Source organism: Ptychodera flava, chromosome 9 (assembly GCF_041260155.1).
Source record: "Ptychodera flava strain L36383 chromosome 9, AS_Pfla_20210202, whole genome shotgun sequence".
Taxonomy (NCBI): domain Eukaryota; kingdom Metazoa; phylum Hemichordata; class Enteropneusta; family Ptychoderidae; genus Ptychodera; species Ptychodera flava.
The window spans coordinates 423,049-436,850 of NC_091936.1; the positions used below are offsets into that span (position 1 = coordinate 423,049).

The following is a 13,802-nucleotide window of genomic DNA, read 5'->3' on the forward strand; positions in this document are numbered from 1 at the left end:
TCACTCCTATGCACTTCCATACCAAGTTTCAAATCAATTGGACTTGTGGTTTCAGAGAAGAAGATTTTTTGACCAAAAATGGGAGAAAATTACGAAAAAATTCATGAAAAATAGCAAGTCCAAGATACTGACCCAAGATGTGCACAATCATTTCTGGTCAGCCCAAAGTACTTACATGCTAATTTTTCATGTAATCTGCTCAGTGGTTATTGAGTTTTTCAATTTTGACTGTTTTTACATTTTTTCACTTAATTTGCATATTTTTGGCAATGACAACTTCATTTGAACAACATCTCATCTACAGCCCATCATCCATGTACACACCAAATATCACGGTGAAATGTGCAGCGGTTTAGGAGTTTTTGATGTTGACGAACAGACATACAGACATACAGACATACAGACAGTTCCCTAGCCTATAAGAATAGCTTCCATCTATGGGAGCTAAAAACGAAAGATACAACACTCCTTTATATTCAGTTAATTTTCATTTAGCGGTTCCTCAATAATTTTGCGATGTCTTCGTAATCCTACTTCAAATAAGATATGACTTTATCGGTCGATTGATAATTTATTTGTTGACTTGATGCATTATCAGTTGATTGGAATGTTTACTCTTTGACTTGGCCAGGTTATTGGTCGATTTGATACACTGTCTCTAGGCTATTTATCTATCCGTCGATCGATCTATCTATCCATCGATATATATATATATATATATATATATATATATATATATATATATATATATATATATATATATATATATATATATATATATATATATATATATATATATATATATATATTTAAACAGGGCTCGATATTTAACTTTTTTCCCTGGTAGTCCCATTGGGCTACCAATTTCTGAAGTTGGATGTGACAAGGTCTGGTAGCCCATGCATGAATGAAGAGGGCTTTTTGTAAAGGATGTTTTTATTTATATCTTGACAATGAAATGTTTATTTTGCATGATTCTATCCAGGAAGTGAATTTTCTAGTCATTTGACATAATTAATACCTGCAGATCATAGCTTTAGGAGAATGGTATAGCATGTGTGGTGGACAACGGTGACGCCTCAAAGTATGGGGGGTTTACACGTGTGAGTTAAGTCCGGAGTTGACACCGGAATAAATTTAAACCTGTGTCAGTTGGACGTGTGTACAGACAACACCGAACTAACAAAGAACTAAATTAATTCGGTGTCGGAGGGCTGGTCCAGGTTCGGTGCTCCGTAGTAAACAATGGCCTATTTACACGTGTGACCAGAACACAGAACTAAACGCCGAACTATATCCTGTCTTCGGGCTTGCGGTCATTACCACAATGGGCGGTGTTCAAGTAAGAAGCTCTCGCGATCGCGGCAACAATTGGTCACAGGAAGAGATCAGGCTATATGTCAATCTGGAGAGACGAAAACGTCATCCGTATGATTGACGGCACGTCGAGGGATCGGCCAGTGTATGAAGTCGTCGCTGCCAAGGCCACGGAGAAGGGACTCGAGAGGACAGCGGAACAATGCCACAACAAAATCAAACGGTTGCGAGCTCAGTTCAAGTCTGTGTCCGACAACGACCCTGGTAGTGGCAGAGCTAGAAAAATCATGCCATTTACCATGAGTTGTAGGTAGTAAAGGGAAAGCAATTGGTAGTAAAGGGAAAGCAACTCCACACATCGTTTATATTTGGGTTGTTTGCGTTTTGTGTATGATATTATGTATAATATAAGTTAATATCATGTTTTGCTGTTTTATGTAAAATGTTACTTAACCATGGCGAGACGTACCCGTAATCTACGTGTCTTGTGTTAATCCGCACTGGAGCGGAGAGACTACTGTGACACTGCGATCCTTTGGCGCTATGCTTCGAAAACAGTTTTCTTCATCAGTCGCTTAAAATTCATTTTTGATTGGTGAGACGTGTTGAATGGTTGATTGTTTTTAATTGCTAATATGTTGTTCCACTTACGTTTGGTAGGGAAGCTAGAATGTCTAATGTTTGATTTTGTTGTGTTTGTGTAGGTTCGTGTGAACCTGAGTTTGAGCTATTGTAGTTTTTGTAAAGTCTGGCGCTTATAAGTGTGTCGCCCATATTTCTGTTCCTTCTATGCGATTATTGGTTGGTTTTGAAACAGTTTTTTTAGTGTGTCGTCTTTTTCAAGTTCACTCCAGTTTTCTGTCAGGGCTTGCCTGATTTTTCTCGTTTCGATGTACGGGCTATACGTTGTTATGAAGACTACTGCGTTGTTGGTGGCGTTATTTCTTTCGCTTGACCCGAACTAAATTTATACCTTGTGTATGACGTGTAAACGTGAGATCGCTTAGATCGCTGATAAGAAATATTTACAGAGCGACTAATCAGATTCCCTCAGCTTTAAAAAAATACACGTGTAAACCCACCTCTACTATTCACACATACGCAGAGTTTATATGCAAATTTTGATGTTCACCATAACAACGACTTTTCCCTCAGCACTTGTAAACATAACATGGCTAAAAATAGATTGGCTATGAATTTCAGGATGACAACTCGGTACAGTCATGTTCCTAATACTTTCGTGACAATTAATTTTGCCATATTTCTCCATCATAGTACACTATCATGGGATGATCTCGTACACTTCGGAGAGCGTAATTTGTGGATGGCCCGACAGCTTTTCCTTTGTAGTTTAAATAATTTTGTGTTTAATTGTGATTGATACATTGTGATTAAATAACTATGGATATTTTCATTGGCCTACTTTTCCTGAGCCTCTCATTCAAGTTTATCAAATGATATTTTATTGAAAGTTTGTCGCAACAAAGTCGACTGCACTTTTGCCTTTTAATTTGCATAGCATAGTCATCGTCTAGCCTTTCTGTGCCAGCTGGGTTGACTGTATGAGCGTCGGTCATCTCACAGCTATCAACATTATGTCGCCCACTAAGTAATTTCACGTTATCGGTAAATTGATGACACGTTATCGGTTAGGAAAAATTACTACCTCCTATTGGTAAATTTTTACTACATTAAGCTTATCGGTTAGAAAAAATTACCACGTTATCTGTTCGTTACTGCGCAATCGTTGATTTACACTACGTTATCGGTTTTAACAGGGCCTCGTAACTTTCATGAAGGGCTGTATTTTTCAGAGCTGAAAAATTACTCACTTTACACACTCCAGCCTATGTTTCACATTCATGCGGTACTTAACATAAATATAAACATCCTTCAAATCATGGAAACCCGGATTGACATATTAATACTTAAATTGTTTAATCTGAAATTTTACCACAACCACCAAGTGAAGCGGAATGGCCCAAAGGCGGAATAATATCAACAAGTGAAACAGTACACTCCTAGCCTTCTTAACCAACTTTCCATATGAGTACAGCGCGATGGATGAGCAAGGGCCTATTTCTGTCGATTTCGTATCAAATATCGGAACGTCGCCAGGGAAATGATCATATTAACCAATGTATGTATGATAAAAGGGTTATTAAACATAATGTGTCCGCATTTTGGACACATCACTCGCGATATCGACCAATGCGTGTCAGCGTTTTCCGGCCATAGGGCCTACATGAAACTTCGTTTTAGCCCTTTTAGGTCAAGGTTAAATTCCAAGCTTCACTGAAGCTTATAATCCCAGGTATGCTTGATTTAAGAACTGGCAAAAATCCTGTTCCTATGTTTGGACACAATCCTTATCTCAAGATTTGCAAAAAAAGATATAATCTTTTATCGACGACAAGCTTGGTCGAAGAGCATTGGCAAACCTTCACCCAAGCTTTGAGTACCGCCAAGCTTGGTGGACCACAGGGTAGCCAGGCAGAAAAAACAAACAAACAAACAAACAAACAAGCAAACAAAATAAACAAAAATATACAAACATACAAATAGGCATACAGATACATAAATAAATTACAAACAAAAATACAGACAAACATAAACAAACAAAGAATGTCATGAATAAATAAACATACAAACAGATAAACATCAATATTTATATTCTATCAATCCATATATATATATATATATATATATATATATATATATATATATATATATATATATATATATATATATATATATATATATATATATATATATTTGGCTCATGCCAAATATTCTACCACGGCGGTATCACGCCGTGGTAGAATATTTGGCATGAGCGGTTCAGTTAATTATTTCAGTCTTTTTTTCGATATGCTGTTGTCTCTTACACACACACACACACACACACACACACACACACACAATATATATATATATATATATATATATATATATATATATATATATATATATATATATATATATTTTTATGGATAGATAGAATATAAATATAGATGTTTATCTGTTTGTGTGTTTGTTATTTATTCATATTGTTTGTTTGTTTATTTTTGTCTGTATTTTTGTTTGTACTTTATTATGTATTTGTATGCCTATTGGTATGTTTGTATATTTTTGTTTATTTTATTTGTTTGTTTGTTTGTTTTTTCTGCCTGGCTACCCTGTGGGTGGACTGGAAGGTACTGCAGGATGCACAGGCTCTAGAGTCAATGCAGGCGAACCGCTAGCCGTCACTGATACAATGAAAATCAATTATTACATATGTACTGCAGATTATTCTATTGTGCCCCACCACATAAAGTTGGTATTGAATCTCAGTAATGTGCATATGAGAAAAATAGTTCCTTTTCAAAATTCGGTTTTTGGCAGGATAAATTGCATATCATATTGACCACACAGTTGCTTCCTACATTTTATTAATTTTATCATAATAATACAAAATGTTAACAATAAACTCCTTGTCAAACAGTTAAAAACGTACTTACAGATTGAAGGAGAATGTCACAAGCCATCAAATAACTATGCAAATTAGTCACGTGCCCATTCAATAATTTTTCGGTATTTTCACGCTAAATTATGCAAATGAGTATCAAATTTGGCGGACTACTTTATTACTCCTATATAGTAAAATCTTTTGCCGGTGCACGATTGTAATCTCGTTTCTTATTTTGCCCCGTTCTCGGGCTATAGGTCGAAGAACGGCGTGATTCTGGTTACTCCTATATAGTAAAATCTTTTGCCGGTGCACGATTGTAATCTCGTTTCTTATTTTGCCCCGTTCTCGGGCTATAGGTCGAAGAACGGCGTGATTCTGGGGCTCCAGGTTCTCTACGATTTCAGGAATATGGTGGTATACAAATTGTGTGATAAAAATCCCGAAATTTGACTAAAAATGCGATTCTTTAAACTCCCGTTTCAGTCTCGCGAGAGAGATGAAATTCTATTTATTCCGTCAGTCGTCGGCACCCCCGTTGGAGGTTCCGGTGGTAAATGGTTAATTAACGCGATTTTTGCTAAACAAAATTGGAGTCGGTAACCCTTAATTTGTATGTCATTAAATTGAGAATATTTTCATGTGTTAATTTCTTCGATTTTCGGCAGAAATTGCACTTTTCTATGGAAGACCGGTCACGACATGCGACATGCGACCTGCGACTTCAAAACTGCGACCTGCGTCCTGCGAGTTTGAAACATATGACCTGCGACTTCGGCATTTAGACCAAGGTGTAGGCCTAACCTGCGACTTCACAACAGCGACCTGCGTCCTGTGTGTTTGTCAAACTGCGATATCAGTCTTGATTTGTTCGCACCATTGCTCTGAACACGAGCCTGAAAAACACGAGGGACACCATTGCACTATATTCAAACAGCCGGTTTACCGCATTCTCGCGACCAGAGCATGATTTTCGCACCCGCTGGCCTACGCAAAAATCGGCCAGCGAAAGAATTCAACCAGCGATAGAAGTGCATGAAGCTGTGACGGTAGAGAATTCCACAAACGAAGAGCACAAATTTATTTTCCTTCTTACGAAAGGCAAACCGATCTGAAATAATGCAATAGCAATAGGGTTTTAAACGTCTACATCAGTGTTTAATAGTTTCTGGAACTTTTCTGCCTACATGATCTAAAATATTATATACACACAAAAAATAATATGTACATATTATAGTATGTACATATTAGGCTTAAAGACTGAAAATAGGATTGTAGGAGGGTTTAATTATGTCCTGTTTTACAGTTTTAACTCGCGTTATCTATAAAGAAAGTCGGTCTCTGGCTATTCATGGTTAGCAAATATGTTTGCACTTCTGTCAATATCAGTATTATTTTAACTGCTTTACTTTGCATATGTTATTTGTGTAGACAAATGTAGTCCGAAGTTAACCAGTAAGAATATTTTTATTTTTCCAACTGAACAAAAGTTGGATCAATTCGATTTTTTGACGAAAAGTAAAAATGAAATTAGACGAAAAGATGGCAACATCCGATGATCAATCACTAGAGAATTGGAACAAAACTGGAAATGTTAGAAAATGAACGACAATAACTGAAAATTCGAATGTTTGCAATGACACTGACGCAGTTATGATACGGGGGGGGGGGGGACAACTGATGAATTAAACAGACAGCTAGATGGTTATACCACAGTGAAATGAGGATAAATACCAGAGATATCTAAAAATCAAAAGGTTTGTCGATAACATAAGGAAAGAAGCGAGGTAAGGCAGACGAAGAATATCTAAAATAATTTGAAATTATAATATAAACATATAAATGCCTAGATCACGTAGCATATTATTTTCCATGCATTAACACGTACTGTCAACATTTCCGTCATAAAATTATCTCTCCAGATGAAAATGAGTGAACTGGTGTGTACATGAATTGAGTTTTGCCAGATTTGGTGAACGATTTACCAAAGCGAAAGCAATGGCTTATTAATTGATCGATGTTGAACGTTAAATCTGCTTTCCACGTTTTACCCTTTGAGCGCTGTAATTTTCTCCCACCAAAATTTTAGTGCAAAATTTTACCAATTGTATGAATTTTCTGTAATTTTTTTGATAATTTTGGACCAAATCGACATCACATTTCATTGGCTACAGGTTTTTCCCAAAATTTTTGCAAAAATTGGAGAAAAATTGACAGGGGTTTATTATATAAAGGGGACAAAATAGACTTTGGCGCTCAAAGGATTAAAGTTCACGCAAGACGCCTCCAATCTAATAATGAGGAAAACACCATGAAACGTTACGTGTTGTTGTCGCATGTTGCAGTTGTGAAGTCGCAGGTCGCAGTTTGACAAACACGCAGGTCGCTGTCGTGAGGTCGCAGGTTACACCTAGGTCTAAATGCCGAAGTCGCAGGTCGCATGTTTCAAACTCGCAGGACGCAGGTCGCAGTTTTGAAGTCGCAGGTCGCATGTCGCATGTCGTGACCGGTCTTCCATACTTTTCTGTATTTTTTACTCGGTCAGTCCACAGGCGACCCAATAGGTTCTGAGTTTTTCACACTGTTTTCTCTATCATTTTCTCTTCTTTCTTCATGCTCTGAATGATCGGAATAAATAAAATAAATGGTTTATATAACCTAACCTAGCCTCTGTGACTCTTTATTTATTTTACACTCCATTACAAGGACGTATATCTCTCATACACACATGCTGTAATTAATTAGTCAACACAACTAATTATGCTAATCCGTGGACTTATCAGAGGTTGGTCAACATCGGAAAGATAGTGATGTTAATGAAAAAGGAGTAACCATTCCTATCTTTCGCGATGTTGACCAACCCGTAAAATCCCTGATAAGTCCACGGATTAACATAATTAGTTGTGTTGACTAATTAATTACAGCATGTGTGTATGAGAGATATACATCCTTGTAATGGAGTGTAAAATAAATAAAGAGTCACAGAGGCTAGGTTAGGTTATATAAACCATTTATTTTATTTATTCCGATCATTCAGAGCATGAAGAAAGAAGAGAAAATGATAGAGAAAACAGTGTGAAAAACTCAGAACCTATTGGGTCGCCTGTGGTCAGTCGAGCGCGTGAGTGACGCTCTTCCATTTACTGCCTAACACCATTTTCGAACGCCATTGATACGTGACCCCTTTCGCTTACCCTATGCAGTCCTGTGCTTTTATGGTGCAGAAGGACAACAAATAAATGGCTTAGAATTGGCACATCTTGATTGATTTAACCTCTAAGGTATATTGCAAATTTGTATGTTTATCAATATTTCGCAGTTTGAATGAAGAATTACCTGCGCCTAACGACGAAAAGTATAAAACTCGACATGTTACGAGTGTATCGGTGTGCGCCCCCCTGGCGTTGTATAACCATATAGGAGTCATCGAACTCTCAACAGAGGTTACGCGCGGAAATGTATAAATTTGCAGACGGACAAGATCGTATTCTGCGCGCCAAACATCACAAGTTTACTGACCCGGTGACCTGCTGAGGTCAGGTGTTCAACGGGGCAGCGGCGCGGAGCTCTAGCTAGCTGGGGCCGCGGTGGGGGGATACATACGCAGTTCTACCATCGCGTGTCGGCTTTCATACGACTACTGAAGTTTTGAAATTCTGACACAAAATGCATTATTATCCAATGACGATTATATATTTGCATTTTTCACAAATATTTTCTAACTTGCTGACTGGTCATGTACAGTACTCGTGTACCGTAGGATGTACGCGTTTCTAGAATCTAGTAGTGAAGTGAGCTGATATCGATCACAGGTGCAGGTGGTGAGCGTCACGGTTGCTTGGATAGTCGATTGAAAGTGTGAGGCCGAAGGCCGAACCTCGGTACTGCTTTACACAAGTCAGTCCCGAGGTTCGGCCTCAAACTTTGATCCAGGGCCTTCGATCGACTATCCAACTTGAAGCAACGCTGCACTCACGCGTAAGCTTACCTGTGGCCCCGATAACATTTGATGGACATCTTTCGTTGTCAATGAAATGAGTCCTGAGAATGGTCGGCCGATATCGTTTTTTATAGCTTTGATAAACAATCTATCAAACTTGCTTTCTGATTTAGTTCACACACTGTGCTTATCGTAAAGCATTGCATTGCACCATGGCCATGTTTGACCGTGATGAAGGAAGTCAGCATAGACCACCCGGTCCATAGTCGTCAGAGGTAGGCCTATTCAGCAGCGCCGCCGTGTGTTGCCTGGCTAAAAAGTCGATCGAAGGCTGAGAGTGTGATGAGATCAGGAAACTAAAATATACAGTCTTACTTTTTACTTTTTAATGCATAAATCTCACAAATACGGTAAGTTTTATGTAGAATCAAAACCTGTAAAACGAGTGAAGTTTCGGGATAAGGAGTTTGGAAAATGGGTGGGTCGATCACCCACTGAATACGAGTAGGCTATATGTAGATTTTGTTACCATCAGTTTTTATGACAGGACAAGTCTACAAATATAAAGTCATTAAGTTAGGTTTTACTGAATTGATCCTTTTTCAACTAATTAAAGGTTATATAAATTACAACTCACAAAAAACAACATCATGATGAAGCAAAGATTGAATGGGGAAAGTTCTGACACATATCCACAAAATCCAGGATAGACCTTTGTACTAATATGATGAGTTTTGTGTAGAATTTCAAGCAAAACATAAAATGAATGAAAGTTTCATGATAGGTTTGGAAAATTAGTAGGTTGGATTACCTACTGAGTGTACATATAGATTTTGTTAGGCCTACCATTAGTTTTAATGACAGGACATGCCAACAAAAATATAATGAAAGAAAGTCATTGTCATAAAATTAGGTTTTAATGAATTGATCAGTTGTCAACTGATCAAGTATTAGGCCTATAAGCTTCAGCCTTACATGTATAAATATAACTCACAAAAACGAAAAAAAAAAAAGAAACGATGATGAAGAAAATATTGAATGAGGGAAAGTTCTGACATATTTCCACGAAGCTATTCAGACTAGACCTTTGTACTGTCGTTTGTTGACAGTTATAATTTTCAACACTTCTGTACAGTTATAATTTTCAACACTGTGTCATTTCAGGTAATAAATTCAACACTTGACTCGTTCCTTTATCAATGACTCGCATCATCCTCTGCATAATTCATTCTTCAACACAATTTAGCTGTGGCACCTCCACTCTCTCAAAACAATTTATGGAACCTTCAAGAACCAGAAAACGCTGTAGCAAAGAGTGTTGTTTGTTATGATAAAATATCAAATACTATATTCGTGAATGAATACAACTGAATGTAGGCAAAAATAAGTAGACATCAATAATCATTGATACTAGAAATAAACCAGTGTATCCAGAAATACCAAGTGTACAAATATAATGTGAAATAAGTCTGGCATCTTCTTGAATTTTTAGGGGTGCCTAGAGATAAATATTGAATAAACATCGATCGATTATTTATTGCTTGGTATGCTTTCACAATACAGAATGAATGAATGGAAGTAAGGTGACACTTTAGTATGATTTAGTGTAGCTGCAAGTATCATGTTGTGGTTTCGGGCCACAGTTTGAAATTGATGGACCCAGGTGAAAATCGGCAAGACTCAGATCTATAAATGATTCGACTTCGAACGTTTTCCTCAGCTACAACATCATGTATTTACCTTGGGATTCAAGATTCTCCCCTATCTAAATCTAAACCTTCTAGTAACGAGTTACCTGAGCCCCTCCAATGGCAAAGACACATTAGATATTGACACAAGATGCCGGGGAACAAGAATTTGAGTTTTTGAGTTTTTCCCTACCTCCCCTGTAAAATATTTTCGTACAATTCATGAATTAAAGATCACCGTGGAAGGGATTGAGAGATCATTTTGAAATCCCCAACTCTTGCTGTATATCAAAAACAAAATAACTGTAAAAAAATAGCTTATCATGTCATTGTCTCCAATCAAATTCAGAAAAACATTTTACCGTATATGATTTTTTGGGAACATGCAACTTTGTAGTCAACTTGCCGTATGTTTCAAGCGAGGCAATCACTTGAAATATGTCAATGTGGGTCAAAGATCAAGCGGACAAAATCAGGAAAACGTGAACTCTGATGTGAAATTTCAATAGAAGTGCCTTGGGGGTGTGGGTGTGCTCTGGCATATCCACTTCTCAATAATTTTGGTAGCACATCAAGCTCAAACAAACCATAATCGGGAACTATTTCAGCGAAGCATCTTGTACTTTGGTAAAAACTGTCGTCTGTTGTATATTGAAACCAGCTCGATTGAGGACCAGCATTACGACTGGAAAAATTGCGAATATGTTGATCATTTTGAAATTGAATTTTATTACGGAGACACAATGGAAACACCTTGTGACACGGAGAAACAAGTATTTTTTAATGACAACGCGACGCGACGGTAGCGTCGTTGACAGTGCCGTCTGGGACTGCGAGCACAGGGAGATGTGCCCGTGTCAACACAGCTGATGTCGACGTCCAAGTTGGAGCGCAGAAAAACCAAAACACGAAAATGAAAACAAAACGCGAAGTGGCAGTTTTCAAGGAATGGCTTCACACTATGACAGAAGAAACTTGCGAAGTTCTGAACATTCCACCACCTGAGTTAGATCAATTGCTAGCCCGTTTTTTTCTGAGCGACGGGACTCACTGACAAATTGAGTAATCACAGCGCTCGTAAAGCCCGAAAATAACTTCCGTACCACACAAACTTCAAGGCAAGGTCATGGAGTTCTGTCATATTATTGTATCAGTGACGGCTAGCGGTTCGCCTGCATTGACTCTAGAGCCTGTGGCACGATGTATACCACGCGGCGGCCGCTATGTATCGAACCACACGTAACTGTGGATAGGTCCATGGATGTAAAAAATAGACAATATAATGTTAGTGCTGCTTTATAGCCCCGGTTTTCAGCCACGGTTCTGGAGAGACCATGTACACAAATCGCTTCCTCTATATACTCGTGTAGGCGGCCGCGCATCCTCTCACAGGTCAAAAGGTCACGCATGCAAATTGAGGCGACAGGAACTGTTTGCCCAAACCAAGCCAAGCCGGACGAGGTACAGGCTACAGGTCAAGTCTGTTTATCATCCTGAACCCTGTCTATGCTACATCTCCATCTTATTTCTCATACCGTCGAGCAGATTTACGCAATGGTGCTCGCTTTCTCATTAACGTTTATATCTCTCGTCCTTCTTACTAATGGACAGTATCCTTTAACGTACGACGAGTTATACTCACAAGGTATTCAAGCGTATTCTTCAGAAGATTGGCAGACGTGTATTGAAAGTCTTGAAAATGCACTAAATGAGTTCAAGCTATACCGCTCTGTGTTGACCAATTGTCGATTACAGTGTAACAGAAACATATCGAGTTTAGATTCGGCCGGTAATGACGATCCAGATCTGATGTTTTTCGACCGCGTATTCAAGAAAGCAGAGTGTCTTAAGAAATGCAAGGACGAAAAGCTGCAAGCACGCCCCGAGAGAATTAGCGAAGACGTGACGAAAAATTTTCTGCAAAGGGTCCCATACGCGTATCTTCAACTAGCGTACTTTCAGGTATCGTCAATTATTTGTTAATATTTTTGGGGCATTCAGTATTATCACATTGATGCAACCAGTGAGCATGGGAACCCTAGCATAGCAGCCACTTCAATGGCAGATTTATATGATGATAAAGTACGGCAGCATGCGCGCACACAGACAACTTGAAGGTGAATAGCAGGACAACATACATACCGGAAGCAATACGTGGCACTATTATTAAGGTAGTGTGCACCTCTAAAGTGAAAGACTTAAACTTTTGCTCTAACTTTCCTCAAGGGACTTTCAATCATTCTCTTAATATTTTCAAAATCAAGAATAAAAATAGGGGGTCACCGTGGTACTAGAGAAACAAATTACCCAAGATTTACCGATATGAGAAATTCAAAATGGCTGCCATCCCTGTTTTAACTCTATGGAGGAAAATGAAAATTTTCGAATTTCGAAAAACTAAGCTGTTGAAAAGTTTTCTTTCACCAAGAGCTTTAAAATGAATGCCCGCATATGGTATATCAGAAGAGAATTGTAAAAGTTTTAGAGTCTGAATATCTGTCCCGAGGTGCGTTCTACCTTTAAGGGGAAGTTTACCAAGGTTGATTTCAGCTCACATGTGATATATGTATATATACTAAAAAGAGCTTACATGGTAATAGTCGGCTGGGTCTCTATGTCTGTATACATGTACACATGAATGTGTGTGTGCAGCGATTGTGCAGTACTTATAAATTGGTCAATTAGCCAAGGTAATATGATTATGAAGCTTGCAATGGCACCAAAGCTCAGTACAATGGTGAGTGTGCTGACCTTAAAGGCCGACCAAGGATATAAAAGGAATCCTTCTCCGCAGGGGGTGCATAGGTAATTTGAATGGCAGAGGTCATACAACGTGAAAGAGGCTGTAAAAAGCACAGTTTTGTTGAACTGGAGGGATTTATTTGGCAAAGATTCATGCTTCACCAGTTCATGAACATCTGTAAAATGCTATCGTACTCAAACAATGTCAGATTTTGAGTGTGAGAGTAGGACATTGATCAAAAACGTAGCTTCGGCCAACAAAGGAAATGGGCGCATCGGCAGTTTTAATGAATTCAAACTGCTCCCTTATGAAAATTTTTAGACTGCTGCACAGACAGGGGTAGGAATGAAATAGGGGTTGGGAATAAAAACCAACCTGTTGACCACTGAAAACCAACGGTGGCCGCGGTTGACAACTGATTCCCATTGCGGACCATGGAAAACCACACAGTAGACCTTATGAAAATTTTTAGACTGCTGCACAGACAGGGGTAGGAATGAAATAGGGGTTGGGAATAAAAACCAACCTGTTGACCACTGAAAACCAACGGTGGCCGCGGTTGACAACTGATTCCCATTGCGGACCATGGAAAACCACACAGTAGACCACTAAAATAGTGCTCATTGGCCACCCGAGGGCGTTTTTTTCAAGATGGCGACGTTT

General features: G+C 38.5%; 1 protein-coding gene across 2 annotated transcripts in view; it reads left to right on the top strand.

Moving 5' to 3' along the window:
• Positions 1-11,392: 11,392 nt before the first annotated feature.
• Positions 11,393-13,802, top strand: part of LOC139141336 (prolyl 3-hydroxylase 1-like) — a 328,430-nt gene continuing 326,020 nt past the window's right edge. For both annotated transcript variants that reach the window (XM_070710968.1, XM_070710969.1), the window contains exon 1: positions 11,393-12,358. In XM_070710968.1, coding sequence (XP_070567069.1) covers positions 11,903-12,358 — 456 coding nt within the window. In that variant the 5' untranslated portion in view covers positions 11,393-11,902. The remainder of the gene's footprint in view (positions 12,359-13,802) is intronic.